Source organism: Pyxicephalus adspersus, chromosome 1 (genome assembly GCF_032062135.1).
Source record: "Pyxicephalus adspersus chromosome 1, UCB_Pads_2.0, whole genome shotgun sequence".
Taxonomy (NCBI): domain Eukaryota; kingdom Metazoa; phylum Chordata; class Amphibia; order Anura; family Pyxicephalidae; genus Pyxicephalus; species Pyxicephalus adspersus.
In genome coordinates this window covers 114,664,952-114,689,717 of record NC_092858.1, presented here as the reverse complement: position 1 = coordinate 114,689,717, position 24,766 = coordinate 114,664,952, and the positions used below count along the sequence as shown (strand labels likewise).

At 39.1% G+C, this 24,766-nt stretch overlaps 1 protein-coding gene and 1 long non-coding RNA gene across 2 annotated transcripts in view; one reads left to right on the top strand and one right to left on the bottom strand.

Moving 5' to 3' along the window:
* Positions 1-992: 992 nt before the first annotated feature.
* Positions 993-8,290, bottom strand: LOC140322407 (uncharacterized). Its single transcript, XR_011919197.1, has 3 exons — positions 8,158-8,290; positions 1,293-1,370; positions 993-1,180 (listed from the first exon to the last, which is right to left on the bottom strand). It is a non-coding gene; the product is annotated as an uncharacterized lncRNA (long non-coding RNA).
* An 11,250-nt stretch (positions 8,291-19,540) lies between these two features.
* LOC140330755 (cathepsin E-like) overlaps positions 19,541-24,766 on the top strand; it is a 42,965-nt gene continuing 37,739 nt past the window's right edge. Inside the window, exon 1 of the mRNA XM_072411176.1 lies at positions 19,541-19,639. Coding sequence (XP_072267277.1) covers positions 19,584-19,639 — 56 coding nt within the window. The 5' untranslated portion in view covers positions 19,541-19,583. The remainder of the gene's footprint in view (positions 19,640-24,766) is intronic.

The following is a 24,766-nucleotide window of genomic DNA, read 5'->3' as shown; positions in this document are numbered from 1 at the left end:
GAACTTTAATAAATCAGGGCCATACAGTCAGCACATATAGTTATATGTATGTATGTATATATATATATATATATATATATATATCCTTCAACGTCCCGCAACTTTTCTTTTTCTATTATTTGTTCATTTTGGGATGTGGCTGGTGTAATAATTTTGCTGGGAGTCTCCAGGTTTGTTTCTTTAAAGCCCTGTGTTACACTTTTGCACAGCCAGTGGAGTGATTGGGCAAATAATACATAAAACTATTTAAACCGGGAGTTTGCTTTCATTGTTAATTTTTTAAAAATAATTACAGTGAACTTTAAGCTGCAAAATAATCATTTTCAAGTGGAATTAATATAAAAAAAGAGAAAAAAAAAAAAAGAAAAAAAGAGTTGTTTTGTGCCACACATGTTCATGCTGGTATGCAAGGTAAATAATAGATATTTTTAATATGAAGGATACTCGGTATATATGTAAATAAATACATGTTTAGCATTTTTATTGTTGGTAGATCATTTTGAAAGTAGCTCGCAAACCAAAAAGGTGTGGCCACTCCTGTACTAAAGGGTTCAGCTGTGTATTGTATGCAAAATGTATTGTTGAATGATGTTACAATCACATTTAGTTTGAAGAGGACATATCTATCATACCCAAGTATGTTACTTTTAAGGTTACATGATAGCTTGGAAGAGATGACCAGAAAGGAATGCAGCAATGGTGTCAACTCTTCCAAGCTTCAAAACAGGTTGGTGTAGGATAAGAGCATGTGAGATATTTTTATGTTCAAACAACCATTGTGTAAAAACTAATTTTTTGGGTGTTTTTGTAAAGGAGAACCAAGGATGTGAAGGAAAGCCAGCGGAGATGTTTTTAAATGTGTGACTTTGTGTTTTGTTTTTGTTTGAAACCAATAAACAAAAACAAAACCTTGCTTAGATTTATTTTTAATTCTGCCCCTCCAACTGATTTTTTTTAGAACAAAATAAATAAATAAATATGAATATACAAAATGTAATCAATAAAAACGTTTTATAAACATATGTACATTTTTGTGAACAGAACAATTTTTTTTTTTTGGGGGGGGGGAGTTTAAAATCTGTAGTGCCTTGGCATATACCACATGGAGGGGTCATCCTCAGCTGACGCTCCATGGCAGACATCCTCCTGTGAAGCCGATACGGGCTATCATGTCTACTTCCTGGTGGGTGAAGAAAAAACAAAGAATATATTAACCGGATGAGTTTGTGAAAAACATTAAGGAAAAGTACTGTCCTTGTAAAAACCAAACAAAAAATAAACTAGAAACTTACCAGGAGGATGTCTGCGATGTCACTGGGGTGCGAATGGAAACTCCTCAGGGCTGGATGCCTCCATCGATCCTGAACTGGCTGTGTATGTGGAAGGAGACAAAAAATTAGAGCGGTAAGTACTAAGCGAATGTAATAGTATCATATGCAGGTAGTTCTTAAATTGCACAATGCTGAAGAATGCAAGTTATAACTCATCAAGTTATTACTGTTTTTCTGTTTACACTGAGTACAACAAGAAAGAAAGCCGATTCCTGGGGCCAAGCTAGTTATGACAATGGAACTAAAGTTATGCAGTTTGTTCTCAATGAAGATTGTGGGTTTTCACAACGGACAAACTTGTTCCTTGGCTAGTGGCTAGTCATACACTCATAATGATACTTATTGGAGCTAGGCCTAACAAACTATATCCTAGTTTATATTCATGGTCCTAAAGGAATGTTTAAAATATATAAAATATAGAAATACTTACATTCAGATGAGGAACTTGTGTCCTCTAGAGGAAAATAAACACCATAAGTAAAAATGAGTGGGCCCGACTAAAGTGGATGTTTGTAGGTTTAGTCAAGGATAACAGATTAATGCTTACTAACTTCTAACTGATACTTTTGGCCTATGTCTAAAAATTGGGCTTAAACATTTTCCAGTAAGGTTCAACTGAACAACTCATGACTATTTTAATTCATGCTAGCCAACAACCTAGATAGAACCTTCATTTGATGCAGGAATAATGACTGGAAGCTATATAAAATCATGGTCGATCTTTGGATTTGTAAGTAAAAATGGTTAAAGTAGTGTGTGAATGTGTTTTTGAAAAACATTTTGAGCAAAAGATGATTGGAATTGGATGGTGCAGTACTAGTTGTACTGAAAAACAAAAGGATTTGGCAAACATTGATGGTAAAAGCAGCCATGGTTTAAAGAGCCTGTTCACAATGCTAGAAATCTGGCAAACAAAATAGGCGAGTTGGAAGCCTTAATGAGTGAGGAGGATTATGACTTAGTTGGCATTGCTGAATCCTGGCATTGTTCTTCACATGACTGGGCTGTCAATATTCTTGGGTATACTCTTTTTCCTAAAGACATAGTCAAATGAAAGGGTGGTAGTGTCTGTCTGTATGTGAGAAGTGATCTAAAAGTGAATATGAAAGAAGAAATTGCGGATGGAACAAGCGATGAGGTTGAGGCATTATGGGTGGAGTTGAATAACACACAATTATTTATTGGAGTCTGCTATAGGCCCCCCAATGCTAAGGAAGAAATAGAAAATCAACTACTAGCACAGATAGAAAAAGAGGCAAAAGTGGAAGTGTTTTAATCATGGGAGTTTTCTACTACCCTGACATTGACTGGAGTAATGGCACTACAGGAAAAGCAAAAGGAAAGAAATTTGTGAATTTGTGAACACAATTTTATGGTACATTTTATAGAAGCCCCAACTAGAAATGATACTCTGCTTGACCTAGTTCTTTCTAACAATGCAGAGCCTTATAACAAATGTGCATAAAAAAGAAAATCTGGGTAGCAGTGATTAAATATTATTTCATTTAATGTAAATTTTAAACAGGAAGCAAAAACAGGAAAGATAAAAACATTTAATTTTAAGAGAGCAAATTTTCTATTATTAAGGTCGGCTCTCTGTGACTTAGACTGGGAGACAATATTGTCCTCAAAGAACACAAAACAGAAATGGGAATGTTTCAAGTCTGTTCTACAAAAGCACACTGAAAAATATATTCCAATGGGTAATAAGTTTAAGAGATTAAAATTAAAACCTATGTGGCTCACAGCTGATGTTAAAAAAGCCATAAAGAACAAGAAAAGGACACTCCAAAACTATAAGAATGAAGGATCACCTTCATAATTTGAAACCGATAAAGAATATAACAAAAGATGTAAAAAGGAGATAAAATGTGATAATGAGATAAAAACTTCAAAATGAAAGACAAACTGCAAAGGAAAGTAAGGCAAATCCCCCCAAAAATTCAAATATTTTAATAGCAAAAATATCAGATCTGAGCATGTAGGCACCTAAAGGATGTCGCTGGGTTGGTAACTGGGGATAAAGACAAGGCAGATTTACTAAACACTTTTTTTAGCTCTTTGTACACAAAGAAAAATTGCAGAGCTCAAGTCCAAATTCATAATAGCAATGTCACTGCCTTAAATCAGTCACAATGGCTCAGAATTGATATGATTGAGAAACAGCTGGTAAAAATTAGGATTGACAAAGCACCAGGACCTGATGGATTACATTCACGTGTCCTCAAAGAGCTGAGCTTGGTTTTTTCAAAGCCATTATTTCTCATTTTTAGAGACTTTTTAGTCACTGGCAAGGTACTGATGGATTGGTGTAAGGCCAATGTGATTCCTATCTTCAAAAAGGGAGCAAAGTCCTTACCAGGTAACTACAGACCCGTTAGTTTAACGTCTATAGTTAGAAAGCTGGTAGAGAGTTTGATAAAGAACCACACAGAGGAGTTTCTGCTAGAAAATAATATTATAAGTGATAGTCAGCATGGCTTCAAGAAAGACAGTTGTCAAACCAATGTACTCTCTTTTTATGAGGAAGTAAGTAACAGGTAGACAGTGGAATAGCAGTTGATATAGTGTACTTGGACTTTGCTAAAGCATTTGACTCTGTACCCCACAGATGGTTAGTATGCAAGTTAGGGTCAATAGGTTTAGAAAAGTCAATCATGGATAGAGAACTGGCTTAAAGATCACATCCAGAGAGTTGTAATTAATGATTCATACTCTGAATGGTCTAAGGTTATTAGTGGTGTACCCCGGGGTTCAGTGTTGGGACCTTTACTGTTTAACATCTTCATAAATGATATAGAGTTTGGGATTAAAAGTACCATTTATATAGATAAATGTAAAATTATGCACTTGGGGACTAACAGCATGCTTCATACTATCTAGGGGGAATACATTGTATACATTCTATACAATCATAGACTTATTAACAGCATGCAATGCCAATCTGCAATATCTAAAGCTAGCAAAGTACTTTCTTGTATTAAAAGAGAAAAAGACTGCAGAGATGGAGACATAACCCTGCCCCTGTACAAAGCATTGGTCAGACCAAATCTGGAATATGCAGTCCAGTTTTGGGCACCAGTTCACAAAACGTCTCCCATTCTGCCAAATCTTAGCCCTGTGTATGCAATTGTTTTCCCCTGCAAAACAATTGCATATATGGTACGTCTCCCATTGTAGATGAATTTATTACACCAACTTTAATCTCTTCATAGATTTATCTGTTCACTGTCCCTTAGTTCCAGCTGAGTGCACATTGATATTTATTGCCCTGCGAACCCCTCCCCTCCCCAGGTTCAACTGATATCCCAAATTCCCTATACTCTGATCAGTCCATCCATAATCAGGGCCCAAAACACTTCTATTTCAACAACAGGCAAGGTCATGTTGGGACCCTGGTCACGTGCCCAAACCTTAAGTGTCAAAATTATAAGTGCAATGGGAATAATTCCAGGGAATTCACACAGGAATTGGAACAGATTTGGACATAATATTTTACTCTGCCAGTCCCATCTCAGCCTTTGGACTGATTTATCCACCTGGTCTCTGCTGCTGCCATTCTGAACTGGTATTTCATCAAACCATCTTTTTGACCGAATCATCATGTCCCACTCCTGAAACTCATTGAACGCAAATTACAGGAATGCCTTTCTTGGACTTCTGTTTGCCACATTGTTTAATGTACGCATATGGTTTGCAATTATCTGTAAAAATATAATATTCACCCTGCTCTCTTTTTGTTGGCACTACTCCCTGTCCTCCCTAGTCTGAACTCATTATCTCTCTGCTCCTTCACTCTCCTGCTTTCTCTGTTTGTGCTACTGCACCTTTTTTGTCTACTGATACTTTCTGGTGACATCTCACCCATCTCTTCTAATACAAATCATGCGCTCTATTGGTATCAGTGACTCTGCTCTCTTTTGGTTTGCTTCCTATCTGTCTGACTGCTACTTTCAAGTTTCTTTCAATGGTAATTCCTCCTCGCCCACTCTCTTCCCTGTTGGTGTTCTCCAAGGGTCAGTCCCTGGACCGGTTCTCTTTTCTCTGTACACCTTCTCTCTCGGTAGCCTCATATCCTCCTTTGGCTTACAGTACTAAATGTATGCTGATGACACTCAGATCTATCTGTCCACTCCTGAGTTGTCTCCCTCAGTCCTGGATAAAGTCTCATGCTGCCTGTCAGCCATCTCATCATGGATGTCTGACCGATTTTTGAAACTCAAACCTGGATAAAACAGAACTCATCATCATCCCCCCCATAAAATTCCAAATCTCCCCCTGAAATATTTCTAACTGTTAACAACACTGTTATTCAGCCCTCCCCTCAGGCACATTGTCTGAGGGGAGGGCTGAATAACAGAATATTCAGAACATTTCAAGGTCCTGTCACTTTCATCTACGCAACATCTCCAAAATCCATTTTCTTTTGACTTTTGAAACCATCACTTCTTCCCACCACTACATATCTCCAATACTATTGTGTGGTAATTCCCCCACCTACTATATTGTAAGCTCTTCAGGGCAGGGTCCTCTCCTGTATCACTGTCGCTATATAAATCCTGTTTATTATAATTATTATTATTATTAATAATAATAATAAAAATAATTACCCATTGGAATATATTTTTCAGTGTGCTTTTGTAGAACAGACTTGAAACATTCCCATTTCTGTTCTATGTCCTTTGAGGACAATATTGTCTCCCAGCACAAGTTACAGCGGGATGCCCTTAATAATGTAAAATTTGCTCTCCTAAAACTAAATGTTTTTATATTTCCTGTTTTTTCTTCAAGTTTAAAGCTTACATTAAATGAAATCATATTATGGTCAGCGCTACCCACATTCTCTTTAATATGCACATTGGTTATAAGCTCTGCATTGTTGGAAAGAACTAGGTCAAGCAGAGTATCATTTCAAGTTGGGGCTTCTATAAACTGTACCATAAAATAATCTTGTATTAAATTCACAAATGTACTCCCTTTTGCTGCTCCTGTAGTGCCATTACTCCAGACAATGTCAGAGTAGTTGAAATCTCCCATGAATTAAACACTTCCACTTTTTGCTGCTTTTTTTTATCTGTGCTAGTAGTTGATTTTCCATTTCTTCCTTATCACTGGGGGCCCTATAATTAATTGTGTATTGTGCATCCTCACATTCAACTTCACCCATAATGCCTCAACCTCATTGCTTGCTCCATCAACAATTTCTTCTTTCACATTCTCTTTCAGATCACGTCACATACAGACAGACACTACCACCCTTTCATTTGATTCTGTCTTTACGAAAGATAGTTTAACCAGGAATATTGACACCCCAGTCATGTGAACAAAGCCAGGGTTCAGCAATACCAACTAGGTCATAATGCTCTTCACTCATTAAGGCTTCCAACTCCCCTATTTTGTTTGCCAGACTTCTAGCATTGGTGAACAGGCTCTTTAAACCAATGCTGCATTTACCAGCACTGTTTGCCAAATCCTTTTGTTTTTCAGTACAATTAGTACCGCACACTCCACACTTGTATGTAACATGGGAAGCTCCTTATATTTTATTATATAAACAGGAATTATATAGCGCCAACATATTACGCAGCACTGTACATTAAATAGGGGTTGCAAGTGACAGACATATAGCCAGTGATACAGGAGGAGAGGACCCTGCCCGGAAGAGCTTACAATCTAATAATATTTTTCCATAACTCTCCCCCCCAACTATCCCCAATCCACCATCCACTAGTGGCTGACCCCTGACAAACCTTTCTGCCACCTTATTTAACTGTCACACCACCCTCTGTTCTAGTTTAAATGTGCCTCCCTCATCCCCCTAAATCTTTTCCCTAGCACAGCAGACCTCCTTCTATTTAGGAGCAAACCATCTCTGGCATACAGGTTGTACACCAATGAAAAATCAGCCCAGTGCTCTAAGAACCCAAATCCTTCCCTATTACACCATGGCTTGAGCCATGAGTTTAGGTGTCTAAGATCCTTCTGCCTTTCCTGTGTTGTGCGTGGCACAGGCAATACTCTAGAGAATATACCCTTGGAGGTCCTTTCCTTCAACTTGAAACCTAGTTCTTTAAACTGATTTTTAAGGATCCTCCATCTTCCATCTATCCTGTCATTGGTTCCAACATGGACCAAGACAGCTGGGTCATGCCCAGCACCTACCAGTAAATTGTCCACTCTGTCTACCACATGCAGAATCCCGGCACCAGGGAGACACCAAACCATTTGGTTGAAGGGATCCCAGCGACAAACTATTCTATCAGTCCTCCCCATCATAGAATTCCCTATGACAACCAACTGTCTTTGCCTTCCTGCATATCCCTCCCCACGCCTACTAGATGGGATGCTCTCCCGGCTGTTTTGGTTAGCAGTAACATCTAGAGTTGCTACCACTGAGTCTGCCATCTGTACATCTTCACATAACTTTGCAAATGTGTTAGGGTTCTCAAACCCAGGGCTGGCCTTCCTCTTCTGGGTGCCCCTACCACTTTCTCTAACTACAGTAACCCAACTCCCTACATGTTCATCCTGATTAACCTCTCCATCCTCCACATCTATGCCATTAACTACCTGCTCAGTGAACAGGAGACCCTTCTCAAGGTTATCCAGTGATTTCAGTGTTGCAATGTGCTTCTTCAGCTCTGCAATGCGAGATACCAGAAGGGCGACTTGCTCACATCTGTCACAGCGATATTCATCTAGGAGCTGTTTCTCCATTTGTACATACAAATGGCAGACTGTGCACTGAACAACACCTTCCACCTTGCTACCACTCATTTTCCCAGTTACAATGTTTGTTTTCAATGAGTTATAAAAATGTACTTACAGTTTGTAGTTACTATAAGGATTCAACTCCTTTTATTTTCAAACTTCTGTTTTCTAACTTTTCTTGATTCCAAGCATCTTGTTTCACCAGCCAAGTGTGAACAAGATTAAGGTGAGTCTGCCCAGAACTGAAATCACCTGTGAAACATTGACCACTCCCCCTTAAAGATCAGCAAGGAAAGAGGAATTTTTTTTTTTTTAAACTGACAGTCAAACAGACACAACCTAACAGTCAAACCGACACAACTCCTAAATGCACAATATCAGAAAACAACAGGGGTTTTCTAACTCCACTTGATTCCAAGCCACTTATTTCACCAACCAAGAGTGAGCAACTTTTGAGTTGGGATGCAGTGGATTGACTTGCTCCTCATTGCTTGCTGGCTGTGGGGGCTGCTGCTGCCATCTTGTATACAGCAGGACCCAACTTTACATGCCGATCCCAGGCTTTAGAGGATCCCTTGCTCCACATCTAAGAGGTGAGGAACTGCAGGGAGATGAGAGAGAGAGACTGTGTGGCCATGGATTGCTTTAAAAATGCTCACAATGCAGTGGAGAAACGAAGGGGCATGGAGAGGTTTAGCAACACGTGTGCATCAGCTGCCCGCCCATGCGCACTCCTTTCACCTTTCAGTCCTTCTTACACAGACAATCTCCCTTCAGAAAAGATAATCTGCATGATTTTAGTAACAACATCATTAATAATATCCCATAAATGTTGGTAGAACTCTACTGAGACTTCGTCTTTGCTGGAGGTCTTAATTTTTTGTGTCCTTTATTACAGACAACACCTCACCTTTAGTTATTGGCATGTTAAACAACACCATATCCTCTACATTAATGTGTTCTCCATTACACAATAGTCATAGATTTCGTCAATGTTTTAAGTACCTGAATTGTTTAGAAATACATTTTCCACTTCCTTAAATATCTCCTCCTAATCCAACACATTATCAAGAGTGATAACAGATGTTATGTATATTGTAGATTGTATATGCTTTCCGGAAAAAGTATACAGTACATTTTTCCTCTTTTTCATAATGTTTTACTTTCTATTAAAAAAAATGATTATTCTTCCATTCTCCTCTTCTTTTTAACCTCACTAATATGCCCCACCATCTAAAACTCCAAATCACAAGGCGACACTAATCTTGTCACTAATTAATTTTTCTAATTCCCTTCTCCTTTTGGGCTTTTTTTATTCCCCATTTCTGAAAACAATTTCTAGTCATTTTTAACCCAATCAATCCAGATCATTTTATCAATAAAACTCTCTTCCCTGGCTCTTAAATGGGAGAAAAGGCCTTTAAAATCCTGTATGATTTCATCCTCCTTTAGGAGGGTGCAATTTAACGTCCATGCACCTCTAGCAAGAAGTGTTCTTACACCAAGCATTACTTCAGCCCGGATAAATTTGTGGTCGGAAAAAGCACAGGGGGATCGCACATACCTTGATTTTTTATACTTCCAGAAACAAACAAAAAGTCAATATGGGACATTACAGTTTACATACTCAGTTAACATACTCAGTAAAGAAGCTGAATTTTTCCAACTCTTTACATAATTTCAACGCAATAATAATAAAGGGCAGATCATTGATAATACTATTAGGGACCCTGTTTGAGGTATCTAACTTGCATTTGCTTTTACTAGATCAGTCTGCTGTTGACTTATTTGTATTGGAATTGACTACTTCTATTGGAGGGATTTTGCCACTAAAATGTAATTTCAGGTCCCGTAAAAAATCAGATTGTCCATTTCTATCCATAGGGACATACACATTTACAATTCTAAAACCTACATTAGCATTTTCAAGAATTGCTATTAGGCAACGCCTAGGGACCAGCACCTGTTAATAGAAATTTTACTATTTCCCTGAAGGATACAAGTTCCTTTATTTTATTTTTTTCAAGTAAAAGAATAAATTGCATTTTAAGACCAGGGGTAATACATGAGTTACCAGTAAGATCTATCTTCCTACTTACACCAGCTAAGGGATTGACATCCTCACTGGCAGAATGTCTGCTGAACAGCTATCTGATGGCAGTTCTGCCTCTTCAACACTTGCTATCCTCAGCTTCAAGTATTATACACTGAATGAAGGAGAGTTATTTTGCTGTTTAGGACAGCAAGGGTTAATGAAGCAGCACTGCCAATCAGCTAGTAATTTGGCAGACAGTCTGTGTAAATGCAGCCATGGAGTTGAATAATGGATAATGTCACACTACACAATGGGGCTGATTTATCACGCGAATGCCCGTAAGCTCGCTGCACGAATATACGCTCCACTGGACAAGGCACATTACCGCGAACTGGGGCCTAGTGCTAATGCACTCACCTGCCAACTTACAGCACTGATAAATGAGCAGTGGGATTGAGAATTTGCCAATTAAGGCAATTAATTTTCAGCTGTGCCATTCAGGAGGATCTGTTAAGCTTTGTCAATGGTGATGTCATAGCAATCAATTAGAGCTCACCTGGTCCCTGTTCTGTGCACATTAACAGTCCAATACAGGTCAGTTTGAATCTTTAGTGTTTGATCTTTTTTTTTTTTTGGCAAGTGCTAAATGTTTATGTTACATTATACTAACTCACAAAATTGCTTCATTTATACTTTGATTTGTTGCAGTTGTTGTTTTGAAACTTTTGTTTTGCAACACTGCAAACTAATGTATATAAACTTTATATATAACAATTAGCACATTATAATATGTCACACAATGGTATGAATGTAAAAAAATGTTCAAAAGCATTTTGGATCTGATTGAAATTTCATTATAGTTTGGCTGTAGAGATATTAAATATTTGAAAAAATGATTGTTGGCAAAGATGTTATAATACATGTATCAAGGAACATTTAGTGATTTCACTTGTGTGTGTATGTCAAAATACATTTAAATGTATATAAATACATATGCATTTTTACTATTTTAACTGGACTGGTTTGGTTGTTTGCTTGGATGGAATGCATTGATGTGACTTTGTAATCTTCATTATTGTTGGCTTCATCTGTTGCTGCAATGTTTTTGTGCCTGGTTCCCAATTACGGTTTTTGTTGTTTAGTAATTCTTCAGCAATGTTTTGGCATTTTATCCACAAACAATTAGTACAAATGTATGCATGGTTTCCACTCCAAACTGCTACTTGGCCTCCCTCGTTGCCTTTGTCTCATACTCAAAGTCAGATTGTCACATATTGGTATTTGAATGTGTAGCCCTGTAATGGGGGGTCATGTAAATGACCCTCACAAACCAGGCTATGGTGCTAATCTGTGGATAACAGAAAGGATCCCAGGCCTTCTCTATGTGTAAAAGTGAGGATACTAATAAAGTTGGCAGTGCCTCCACCCAGGACAGGGTCTCTGTTAGCAGAGGGGCTCCCTTCCTGGGACTTTAACAAGAATTAATAACAGTAATATAAAACAGCACCCAAGGAACCACTACACTCAGCATACAACATTACCCATTGCAGCTAAATGAACACACAGGTTGGAGTATTTGTAAGCTTTATATCTCAAAATAGTAATAACAATATTTACAATCAATAAACATCAATGAGTACATATAGCAATAGTCCTGAGGAGAATTGTGCACAGATATACCCGGGTATATATACAGTCTATAACCACAAATACCTCCAGTTATGATCAGTGTCAAGATGAGTTTCGGGGGCACCTGGAGTTGATGGTAGCAAAGATGTCCTGATGAGATGATCCTGAAGACAGCAGCAAGGAGATCCTTCAACCGTCAATTGGGCTGTGTATGCTGTGATCATGGATTGCAGGGATGTAGGGCAAAGTCTCTGGAGTCCAGAAAAAACCTATCTGCACTACCACGTAGACCCTAACAATCAAACTAATCTGCCAATGCAACCGGACCTCTGCTACCTATGGGCTGTCGGGAGCCTAACCTATGCTAGCTGTGACTAGGCAGAGGGTGCAGATTAGCAAAGATAACTGAAAGGCAGAGCAAATATATATTTGAGTATGTAGCTGATTTACTAACAGTAGGGATTTCCCCAAAGTGATTTCTGATAACAGAATCACATATAATCCATGAATGCAGAGGGAAATAATATAATATTGCACTGCACACAGACACAAAAGTCAGTGTGTTCTGGAAGGGATGCAGGCACCTACCCTGGCTGAGCACATGTTCTCATCTCTGCCCCTTCACTTCCTGCATTTACTTACAAAACCTGCTGGGGTTTCTAAGGTCCCTCAAGGGGCAGGAAACACTTCACTGTTCTTAATGAAGAGGTGTCTGTTTATTTTAACAAAATTATTAAATCTTTTCAAAGGTACAACTCAGCTAGCAGATAGAAAAATGCAGCCCCCTACAAATGTATAATATACATTTATATATATATTCTTTTTATGAATAACTAAAACTATGAACAGTGTGGGATCCCCAGGCAATAGGGGTTAAATAAGGACAAGGCTCCCCATTCACCTCCATGATTGGCTGAGCAAAGGGGATCCCTGATGATGTTTGAGTTGTCATCATGGTTTCCCGTTTATCCATTCAGCATTAAAGGTGTACGGGGAACCTTGTCTTCATTTAACCCCTAGTGCTTCGGGATCCCACACTGTCAGTAGTCCGACAGCTGTGCTCATGGCATGAATGCAGCCGTGCGAATAATGCTTTCATTGTGGGATAACCTGTAAAAAAAATACAAGTTTTAAAGTTACACTAAACACACATTTAATAAATGACTTACCATTAAAGCCTCCTCTTATTTTATTTTTTACACATATTTTTTTCACCTTTCAGGGAATGAGTAAGGGTTTTTTGTACCCCTTTACTTATTCCCCAGGGTGGGGTGGCGGAGATCTGAAAGTCTCCTTAGACCAAGCCTTCATATGAAAAAGATATATATATATATATATATATTTATATATATATTTTAGTATTAAAATATGAAAGGATATATATGTTTTTAAATATCTATCATAGATTTCTATACATGTATTTATATCTATATATATGTGTGTGTGTGTATATATTTATTTACTTATATAATTATAGATATAAAAGCAAAGAAGAACGTGGGTGGATGGATGATCCAGTCCGCTGGCAAAAGCGAAGTCTCGCCTGCCAGAGTTCTCAGGGATTTATCACCAGGTGGATCCTTGGGTCAGGTCATAAGCTTTTAGGTATGTGTCTGTGTAAACAGCTGAAATCAGTTAACTCTTTCCAAACCTGAAAATATTTGGTCATTTAAAAATATGCTTATTTCTAGGCTAATATATATGTTTGAAACACTTGAACACATCATACATGTTTATTTAGGGCTAACTGGAAGATGTGTGCCATTTGAAAGAAAATTTTTTTAGGGAAAGATTGACTTTTAGTGAAAGATCGCTAGTGTCAAGCTACCAAAGATGCAAGCCTCAAAGCGCAAAATCATTTTAGTTGATAAATGTCGGGAGAATATGCCAGCGTATTCTTGGCGGCTGAAAACTTCCAAATTTTGCTTGATGAATCTGGCTCCCTGCCTCTAAGTCAGTCCATTGGGGTCTAGACTTCAAAAAATTATATTGGCCCAGAGATGCTATTTGGGTTGCCCTATGGTATAATGCCAAATTGGGAACCCCTAGTCCACCTAGCCTATTGGGAGTGTAAAGTGTTATTCCTATGTTATTTACCATCACTTTGGGGATTGCAATCGGCATAGTGCAAAATAAATATAGTAATCTGGGAAAAATATTCATTTTGATTGTTGCAAACCAAACCATGACGGAGGAGAGGATTGCCATCTCTGTAGATCATTAACTAACGTATGAATCATTGGGGGGATAATTAGCTTTAAAAGGTGTCTGAAATGAAGAGTTAATCTGAATGCCCAGGTTGGTTTTGGCCATAGGGTCCTGTTTAAATTCAAAATTTTGTTTAAGCAGAGATACTAGGCTTTTAGGAAGTGAGAGGTTGGGGGCCTCTGATTTACTTCCATTGATTCTGAGTTCTTTAAATAGGTTGGGCAAAGAAGTTAAAGGTGAGGTGATATATAAAAGGGTATCGTCAGCAAACAAGCCACATTTATGTTTTGTAGAACCACACTGAATGCTTTGTCCTGGTTGGGACGTATAGCTAAAGCCTGGGGTTCAGTAGCTAATGCGAATAACAGAGATAGCGGGTAACCCTGTCTAGTTCCACATCAAATATCCAACTATGGTGGGAAAAACTGTTTAAGGGGAACTCTAGCTGTTGGAGTGGAATATAGGGACGCCATCAGCCGCGTAAAGACTGGACTAAAATCCTTTCGCTCTAATAAAGACATCAAGTAATCCCATGACAGGCTATGAAAGGCCTTGTGAAGATCCAGTGGGAGTAACATAGCTTCACAATTGGTACCACTATCCCAGTTCCCATGCACTGGCGAAATCAGGTCAATGGTTCTCCTAGTTTGATCTGGTTCCTGGCGGTTATGGAGAAACCCAACTTGATTGGGATGTATATATCGGTTTAGAAAGGACCCTATTCTTAGCGACAACATTTTTGTCAATATTTAAAGATCGCAGTTAATTAGCGAGATGGGTCTATAGTTGGCCACTTCCCTATGATCTTTACCTGGTTTGGGGATTACGCCTATATGAGCTCTGTTGTCATCAAGCGGGACCGAATTGCCATTACGAAGGTTGTTGAAAAAAAGAGCGTGGAGCTAAGACTTCACTATATGTTTCACAGTATAGATTGGGCAACCCGTCTGGGCCCAGGGCACTGTTACCTTGGAGAGATTTGATAGCTTTCACAGTCTCTGCCGCCTGCCCTGACCTCCCCCTGGATTCTGACGTTTATGACTGCTGTTAACCCTGATCTCTGCCATGGCTTCCAAAAGGCGTCTCTCAAGTCAAGCTGCATATGAACAACTTGCAGACAGTGAGGGCGACTTGGAATTGCAAGTGGAGTCAAGTGACAGTGATTCCCCTGGAAACCTGTCATCGGACACAGAAAGTGACAGCAATTCGGACACAAAGGTTAGTGACATCCGCACCTGGTGCTCAATTGATATCGGTCAGCTTCAGCCAGTACCCCCAAGATTCCTATTCACTGGGGAGCCTGGTCTGAAAGTAGAGGTGGAGCACAACCCCCTGGCGTACCTGGAGGTATTTCTGAATGACAAAGTCATACAGAAAATTGTTGAGAAAACCCGACAGGTAGCAGGATTTCCAGGACCAGAAAATGGGAACCTGTCACTGAAAAGGACATTTGGCTGTTTCTGGGCCTAACTTTTCTCAAGTGAGTGGTGGGGAAGCCCCTGCAGAAGTGGAATTGGTCCACAAATAGGCTGATTGCTACCCCTTTTTTTTGGAACAGTCATGTCTGAGTATCGTTTTTGCCTAATAATTAAGTTTATACATTTTTCAAATAATGAAACATTTGATGAGACCACACATTCTGCGCCCAAGCTGAAAAAAATCTGGGAGTTGTATCAGATGTTGTTGGAGGACTTCAGAGACAGCTATGTCCCCCAAAGAGAAGTAAGCATAGACAAAAGTTTAATGGCCTACAAGGGGAGGCTCAGCTGGATCTAATACATCGCATCCAAGAGGGCCAGACTTGGAGTCAAGTCATTCATGCTGTGTGAATCAGCAATGGGGTACATATGGAACACCCTCATATATACTGGGAGAGGCACAAAATTTAGCCCCAGATTCAGCAGCTATGGAGTGGCGACATCATCTGTGCTGTCACTAAAGAAGCCATTGCTGAATCAAGGATATTGTATTACCACCGATAATTTTTACAGCTCCCCTGAATTATTTGAGTTCCTGATCAAGCATAAAACTGATGCCTTTGGCAGAGTTAGAGCTAATCGGTGAGAAATGCCACCCGTGTTTGCCAAACAAAAACTGAAAACTGGAGAAATAGTTGCCTGGCAAAATGATGGCCCTGTGATGGCATGACAAAAAGGATGTGTGCCTTTTGAGCACTGTACACAATGCCGCCACTGCTATGGCTAGAACAAGAGGGGAGAAAGACATCTACAAACCACAAGTTGTTCTGGATTACAACAGCACCATGGGGGGTGTTGACAGAGCTGACCAGGTGACCAGATACTTTTTATCCTGCTGTTAGAAAACAACAGAAAAAATATAAAAAAATCTTTAGACATCTGGTGGAACAATGTCTTTGGAATGCTTTCATTCTTTTCAAAACAAAGAATGACAGGCCTGTACTTCACAATAATTTTATCTGGCAAATTTGTGAGGCCATATGTCCAAAACATCAAACAGCAGAAACGGATAGAGTTGGACGCCATACTACCATGGTGATGAACCCAGAACGCCTGACTGGTCGCCACTTTATGGACCACATACCACCAAGAGCAACAAAAGAAGCGCCAACTAGGATGTGTATGGTGTGCAGCGCGATGACACCGGGAGAAAAATAAGAAAGGAAACCCGGTTCTACTGCCCGGATTGTGATTTTGGACTCTGTGCTGTCCCTTGTTTCATAATGTATCACACCCAGGATGTTTATTAGTTGTTTATTAGTTTATGAGAAAAATCATAAAAACCTCAGAATTTGTGTTTTTTTTTTAAAGTTTAATATTAAATGTAATTATTTTGACAAGATTTCGTGTTTCAAACTTTATTTTACTTAAATTATTTTTTGGACATATTCTGGTGAGTTATGCCTAAGAATTACAGGCCTACAATGAAAAAAAAATTCATGAAAAAAATGTACCGCTTTTAGACATATAAAATCAGAAAGAAATGAACTGCTAGGGAGGTTAAGCCCCATTCATTATGTTGGTCTTGGGTTTTTGGTGCTTAACCCTACAAAATGAGCAGCTAATGGCTCCTGATCAGACCATGGGGTGGCCAAAATGTGCGCAGAATGCAGGGAGTATTAATAAAAATATGGTCTATCCTGGTGTATTGTCTAGAGCTGAGGAATAATAGGTGTAATCCCTAGATGAGGGATTGGATTCTCACCATGTATCCACCAGATCAAAGCTGCGCAACAAATTGGCAAAACATAGACTCTATTTCGGTGGGTGTCTATTGGTAGGAGTAGATGTCTTATCTAATATCTGGTCTAAAGCTACGTACACATGTCAGATTTTTATCGCCCGATAATCGGCATCAGCCAATTATCGGGCGAAAATCTGCCGTGTGTACAGTCGGTGTCGTCCATCGTCCAGACGACCGACCTGCCGGATCCACGGACGATGGACGACAGCCAATCGTAATGAAAGTGAAGGGGAGAGCGCGCAGCAGGGTGCCGCTCCGTCGCTCTCCCCCTCCCCTCTCCATAGAGCATGAACGGTGCTGTATGTACAGCACCGTTCATGCATCGTGCACTCCCTTGTCGTTGGAAAGGATCGTGAAAGATCCTTTCCAACGACAAAAATTGGCAGTGTGTACGCAGCTTTAGGCTAAGTTAGAATCACCCATTAAGATCAAGGATCCCTTAAACAAATTAGCTCTTTTTTTTTTTTTTTTTTAACTTAGTAGTGAAAAATATATTTGACCTGAGGTGGGGCATAAAAGATCAAGACAGAAAGTAACACTCTAAATTCGCCTACCACCATAAGGTAGCGACCATCTTTATCTCTGTGTAAGGTGAAAGAGACCGATTTAGAAAAACATAGGGCTACTCCCCTCTTCTCTTATTTGGCATTAGACAGAAAAAACAGGATAATTTCTGTGTAAATATTTGAGGTGGGATGTAACTGTAAAAATGTGTTTCTTGTAAAGCCAAAACATCAACTTGCATTGCATGGTAATACTGAACTCTGACTCTTTTAGGCTGGGTCTACATAGACGTTTTGTAAAAAGGCATGTAAACGTTCCTACTGCGTTTATAAGCGTTTTTATGCACTTTTTTAAACGTTTTAAAACTTTTTTTAAATGCTGGAAAATGCTGAAAAATGTCTATGCTGCATTTTTCCGTGTTTTCGCACCAAAAGCAAACACAATGGCAGACAATCTTCACACGTGCCAGGCATAGGTGTTAATTTTTAACAGCATAGTACATGTAATTATTCATGCATGACACATAGAATAGTGACACAGGACACAGGCCATTGTTAAAACGTTTGTAAAAGCCTCCATTGAAATCAATGGAAGTTTTTTTATTGACAATTTCTAGCATGCATAAACACAGGCAAACGCTCCCATTAAAATCAATAGACGTGTTTCCCCACGATTTCCCGCGTTTTCCCGCGATTTACCAGCGTTTTAATTTTCTAAACATTGCAAGCAACATTTACGCACTGCAGAAGAGGATGCTGCTGCCTGTGAGGCAGCCATCTTGGAGGACCTGGGAGCCGGCTTTTCTGCCCATTCCCGGATTTTCAGAGGTTGTTACCCCGTCATCGCTTGCAGGCTGAGGGAGGCTGTGATGTCAGCAAGTGATCCTGGAGCCAGGGAGCTGATTAAGGAGTTTCAGTGTGGTGGGGAGGATCGGAGGTGCATGGAGCGGTTACAGGGAAATCCGACCTGGCCGTCTGCGCATGCGCACTTAATAAAATGTTATATATAAATATTGTCTTATACGCATTGCCTTCAAAGTCCCCTATACAAAAAGTATTTTGCAATATAAGTCTTCTTAAAGGATGTTGGCAGTAGGTGGTTAATTTGGAGACTTGACAAATAACTACAATTCTGCTCTTCCACAGACTAATGTTAAATTTGAGTGAAGAGTTTGTCCACCAACTGGAAGTGGCCACAAACTTTCCTGATAAAAAGGTTTCCATCTGAGAGGGAAAGGGGGACTCAAAAAGAACACGGGCAGGAGAAGCCAGGGAAAACCTACAAAACAAGCTGTGTTCCTTGGACATTACTGAGAGAACTTGACTTACAGTTAGCTATAAAAGTATATAGCAAAAGATTTTGCTAACAATCAAAACATTGGGTACTGGTGTGAGAAGGATTTTTTTCACAAATGTTTTTACTTTTTCTACCCATATGTCCATTGATTTTTCATTATTTCCCTAATTTTACAAACTACAGTTGAAGGTATATTAAAATATTTATCTCTGTATCTACAAAGATTTCATGTGGGAATCAGTAGGTTGCTGTCACTGGATAGGGATCTATGTTAGTTACCAAGATTGTGTCCAAAATATCACAGGGAATTCTTAATGTCGCTGAAATCGGCGTAAATTGCTGCATTTTAGTATTTTTTTTAGTTATTCTGCATATATATGTTTTACATGATGCTGAAAAAAAATGTTACCACAGCCTTCAGGCAGTTGTCTATTCACTGGTTCTAGCATAGTCTTCTCACCAGGAGAACTGTGTATAAAGCCCTTGCTAGCTTTTAACCTTGTTAATTGTGTAAGAACTGTGGATATAAGTCACCTGTTTACTTTACACAGCAAACAATGCTATCTGGGTTTGGTTCAAGCAAAGATATAAATTGGATTTTTTAGTTGGTCTCACACATTGAACTCTAATTCCTGCATGTGCTAACGATGAAGCAAATTCTCGTGTTTTTTTTCATTATATCCTTTGTTCATGGGATAATTCGGTGAGTGGCATTTCTGTTTCCCTTCATTAGTAATTGTAACTACACTTTCTAAGATTTTTTTAAACATGGGTTATATTACTAAAACAATAATGAGATCATTTTTAGGTTTACAGGCATCAAATAAATGTTAGATAAAATCTGATAGTTGTATGTTATTGCATTTAGACATTTTTTCAGTTTATTACATGAACTTAAGTTTTTTTGTGTGTGTTAAAGTAATCCTCTTAAAGTTTAAAACACTTGGAGATATAGTAAGTGGTCGTTTTATAAAGTAGTAAATCATCACAAATCCATTGAACTTTCTCTTGGGAAGAAACTTCCAGGTATACATGTTTTCAATGGTGATAAATGATTTTCAAGAATGTTTGGTGACTCAGATTCACTGCTTTATAAATAGACACCTTCGAGTAAATATAATGTAATGTTATACATTGTCAAACTGAACTTTTTAAAGTATATGTAAATACTACAATTTTTCATCCCACCTGTGTGGCCCCACAGAAAATTGCAAGTCTTTGAAAAGAAAATGTACTGGCTAATTATTGTCACTACTATGCATGTGGCCCTATTTGTAAACTCTACTCCTGTGGAGAGCTGGAGGCCACAATAACTATGTCTAAATCAAAGCCATAAAAAGACTATGAAGTCCATCCAAAGTAAAAATGTATTTTAGTATTTAATGTGTTTGTAAATGTATTTAGGTACTGGGCAGATTTCTGAATTGCGGGGGGTGTATGTAATTTACCAGGTGGGTTACATTTGAGAGTGGGGAGGTTTACTTTATTATTTAATAATATTATATTATTATTACATAGTATTTTTATAGCACCAACATATTAGACAGTGCTTTACAAAGTCCATAGTCATGTCACTAACTGTCCATCAAAAGGAATCACAATCTAATATCCCTACTTCAATTTTTTTTTGGTCAATTTTTTGAAGGAAGCTAATTAACCTCTGCTTTTGACACTGTTGATCACCCCCTTCTAATACAAATCATGCGCTCCATTGGTATCAGTGACACTGCTCTCTCTTGGTTTGCTTCCTATCTGTCTGACCGCTCCTTTCAAGTTTCTTTCAACGGTAACTCCTCCTCAACCACTCTCCTCCCTGTTGGTGTTCCCCAAGGGTCAGTCCTTGGACCGGTTCTCTTTTCTCTGTACACCTCCTCTCTCGGTAGTCTAATATCCTCCTTTGGCTTACAGTACCATCTGTATGCTGATGACACTCAAATTTATCTGTCCACCCCTGACCTGTCTCCCTCAGTCCTGGATAAGGTCTCATGCTGCCTGTCAGCCATCTCATCATGGATGTCTGAGCGATTTCTGAAACTCAACCTGGATAAAACAGAACTCATCATCCCCCCCTCAAATTTCAAATCCCCCCCTGACATATATCTAACTGTTAACAACATTGTTATTTGGCCCTCCCCTCAGGCACGTTGTCTTGGTGTCACCTTTGACTCGGCCCTCTCATTTACCCCCCATATTCAGAACATTTCCAGGTCCTGTCACTTTCACCTACGCAACATCTCCAAAATCCGCCCCTACCTGTCCCCTGAGACCACCAAACTCCTTGTACATGCTCTTATCATCTCCTGTCTGGACTACTGTAACATCCTTCTCGCTGGTATTCCACTAACCCGACTCTCTCCTCTACAATCTATCATGAATGCTGCAGCAAGACTCATCCATCCTTCCCTCCGCTCCTCTTCCGCTGCATCTCTTTGTAGTTCTCTCCATTGGCTTCCATTTCATCTTAGAATCAAGTTTAAGCTCCTGTCCTTTGCCTTCAAATCCCTACACAGTTATTGTCCCACTTACATTTCTGACATGGTTAAAAAATACTCCCCCTGCCGCTCTCTCTGCTCCTCCAATGACCTACTAATGACTTCCTCACGCATAACCTCATCACACGCACGGATACAAGACTTCTCTAGAGCTGCTCCAACTCTCTGGAATGGACTTCCTCCTCCTATTCGGCTTGCTCCTACTTTCTGCTCATTTAAAAGAGCGCTCAAAACCCATTTTTTCAAACCTGCCTACCCGGCTTCTTCTGTCATTTGAAACTACTACTACTTCCCACCACTACATATTTCCCATCCTATTGTGTGTGAAATTCCCCCACCTACTAGATTGTAAGCTCTTCGGGGCAGGGTCCTCTCCTCCTGTATCACTGTCTGTATTAGTCTGTCATTTGCAATCCCTATTTAATGTACAGCACTGCATAATATGTTGGCGCTATATAAATCCTGTTTATTAATAATAACTTAACTGTATGTTTTTGGGATGGGAGAAACACAAGGAGAACACACAATCTCCATGCAGATAATGTCCTGGCTGAGATTTGAACCTGGGACCTAGCACTGCAAAGGCCCAAGTGCTACCCCCGAGCCACTGTGCTGCTACTTCAAGTACAACTTTACTAAATGTGAACTGTAAAGGATATTATACAATACTAATACAATACAATTCTTTTTACTCTCTCAGTAGTTAATAATGCTTACTTTTTTCTTTCTAATGGTTCTGTGTACTTTATATAATTTTACTTCCATATACTTTATTTTTTTATATGGATTTTTAAGGATTTTTTCTAGATAAATGTTTAAGTGCTTTACCCCACTCTTAGCATATTACTCTCTACAACCTAATATTGTTCAGGTGAGGAGTGCATAGAGAAGTGGCTAAACTAAATTGAATATATACCGAATACAGCTTGCTCAGATATGTTATGGAATGTGTTTATTAATAATTATGGTTAGGTTCCTTATTTTATGTAGGAGATTGAGAGTTGTGCATAAGGAGGTCTGTTATCCTACAAAAGTGTGTTTGCTTGCCTTAAGAACTCTATACTGTCACACATTTGCCTCAGACCTCCTTTATTGACTTTGGTGTTGTCAATGTGTTTATCTTTTCTATTGTTATTTTACAGTTTCCATTGAGTTTTAACTTTAAGTACTAAAGTTTAGTGTTTTTTATGCTCTTTTCCTCCTTGATTTCATTGCCCTCTTTGTTGTGAATAGTTTATTTCTCAGTGTGCTTTCTGCACCACATTATCTGATCTGACAGATGTATAATTAGGGTAGATATATCTTTTGATATTTCCAGGCCTAAAGGTATCTTTTGCTATAAAGACATCTTTTTAAATATGTCTAATAGTGCTAGCCTGCAAGGTTAGACATTTCAATAAAAAATAAAACGGATCCAAAATCTACTTTACTCACATATCATAAAATCTTGCTTGCCTTCAGGAACTTCAGGAAGGGTTTTACCAGGATACTTTCTTAATCTTTTCTAGAGGTGTCACCATTTTGCTACACAGAAGTCTGAATTTTATTTTTTTATTTTCACTTTTTTTGACTTTGATAGAATATTTTCCAAATATGTCGGGTCTATATCCTGGCCCTGTTTGCCTATAAACTGTTCCAGGAGTTTTAAAAACTTCAAGGTACACACTCAAACCGCCTTTATATCTGCATAGAAGATTTTTAAAATACTTTCTTTTTTTGGTGTGGATCACTTTCCTCCACTGAAATCTTTCACCCCTGGTGGTGCCACAAATTATGCTACTTTTACAGACCTACAGCTTAGATCTAAGTAATGTTTGGAAACTTTTCAATTCTACTTATAAACCAAAAGAAATTGTAAACTGACCAACTGAGACAATGTGACCTGCAGGCATCCGAGCCCCCACCAGGTGTGCTGGAGAAGAGGCAGTTCAAATAGTGTTCCACTCTCCACCTGTAGGTGGAGTTCGTTTTCAGAGCACTCTGGTCCTCTGAGGTAAAGGGGCAGCTGACATAGTCACGTGACCTGGACCAGGGAGCAGCCTATGAATGAGATTCCTGAGGGGAGTTGTTGCTGGCAGCATGGGAGTGCAAGGGGCGTGAAGCAGAAAAGGGCACAGATCCCCTGGTCCTGCAGATATTGGTCTAAGTTTTAATACACTGCAAGCCCATAATTTTAGTTACCTCAGTGGTCACTGGTAAAGTGGACCTAAACTCTAAAATCAAACATAATAGATATCTATTGTCAACTTCTTGCACTGGAATGTCAGTCCCCCTTTTTGGCACTGGCTGTATCAGGCGGAATCAATTAAAAATAAAACATTTATAATATGCATGGAAGCAACCATCTTGTGTGTGGCAAATTGCCATGCCATCAAGTCCTGACCTTCTTCTCCGCCCACAACCCTCCCTTACTGCTCAAGCTTAGGTTCTCTAACCAATCACTCAGTGTGTTGTGTTCTGTGATTGGTTGGTGCTGATGTCATAGATACAGATCAGGTCCACCACCACAAAACAAATATCAGGGAACCTATCCAACTGTCATATCAGACCTCTGCACAGTATCATTACCATCACCATCATCCTCCTCTGGAGCCTGTTGTCACCCTATTTTGCATTGTCACCCTCATCCAAAATGTTATCCTATTGTGTGTTGTCACCCTTATCTGCATAGTCTCCATAATCCACAATGTCCCCCTTTACTGTGTTTTTAGCCTAATCTGCATTGTCACCCTCATTCACAATGTTACGTTATTCTGTGTTTTCACTCTAATCCACCTTGTCCCCACAATCTATGTTTTGACATCATAATCTGAGTTGCCACCCTAATCTGTGTTGTCATACTAATCTGCATTTTCACCCTAAACTATGTTGTCACCCTAATATGTATTGTCCATATTACATCAACTTTTTATCTAGATCAGGAGATTGTGCTTTGTGTATACCTCTCAGGAGATCACTGACACCAGTAGTACTCTCCAAGAATACTCAGATATCCCGGCACCTCTAAATGATTTAGAGCACTCCTTTATCAATTCCCTGCAGTGCTACTAAGGGGATATAACCCTCAAGCAGTGTTAAAGCCATCTGGATTTTCAAAACCATTTGCATGGCTAATAGGGCAAAGGGTTTAGAAAACCTTTGAGAGGTTTCAGTTCATTCAGCCCACATACTATGGTCCCCCTGAGCAGCTTTCAAGTGTCATTGGCCATCACCCTGCAACACGGCATTGAAGTGGCAACGTTAACTACTACTAGTTTTGGTTGAAATTTTCTGTTCACAGTCTGCTTGAAGTAAGCATTCTTGAGCGTCCCTCCCTTGAGCTGTCAGAAAGATCGAAA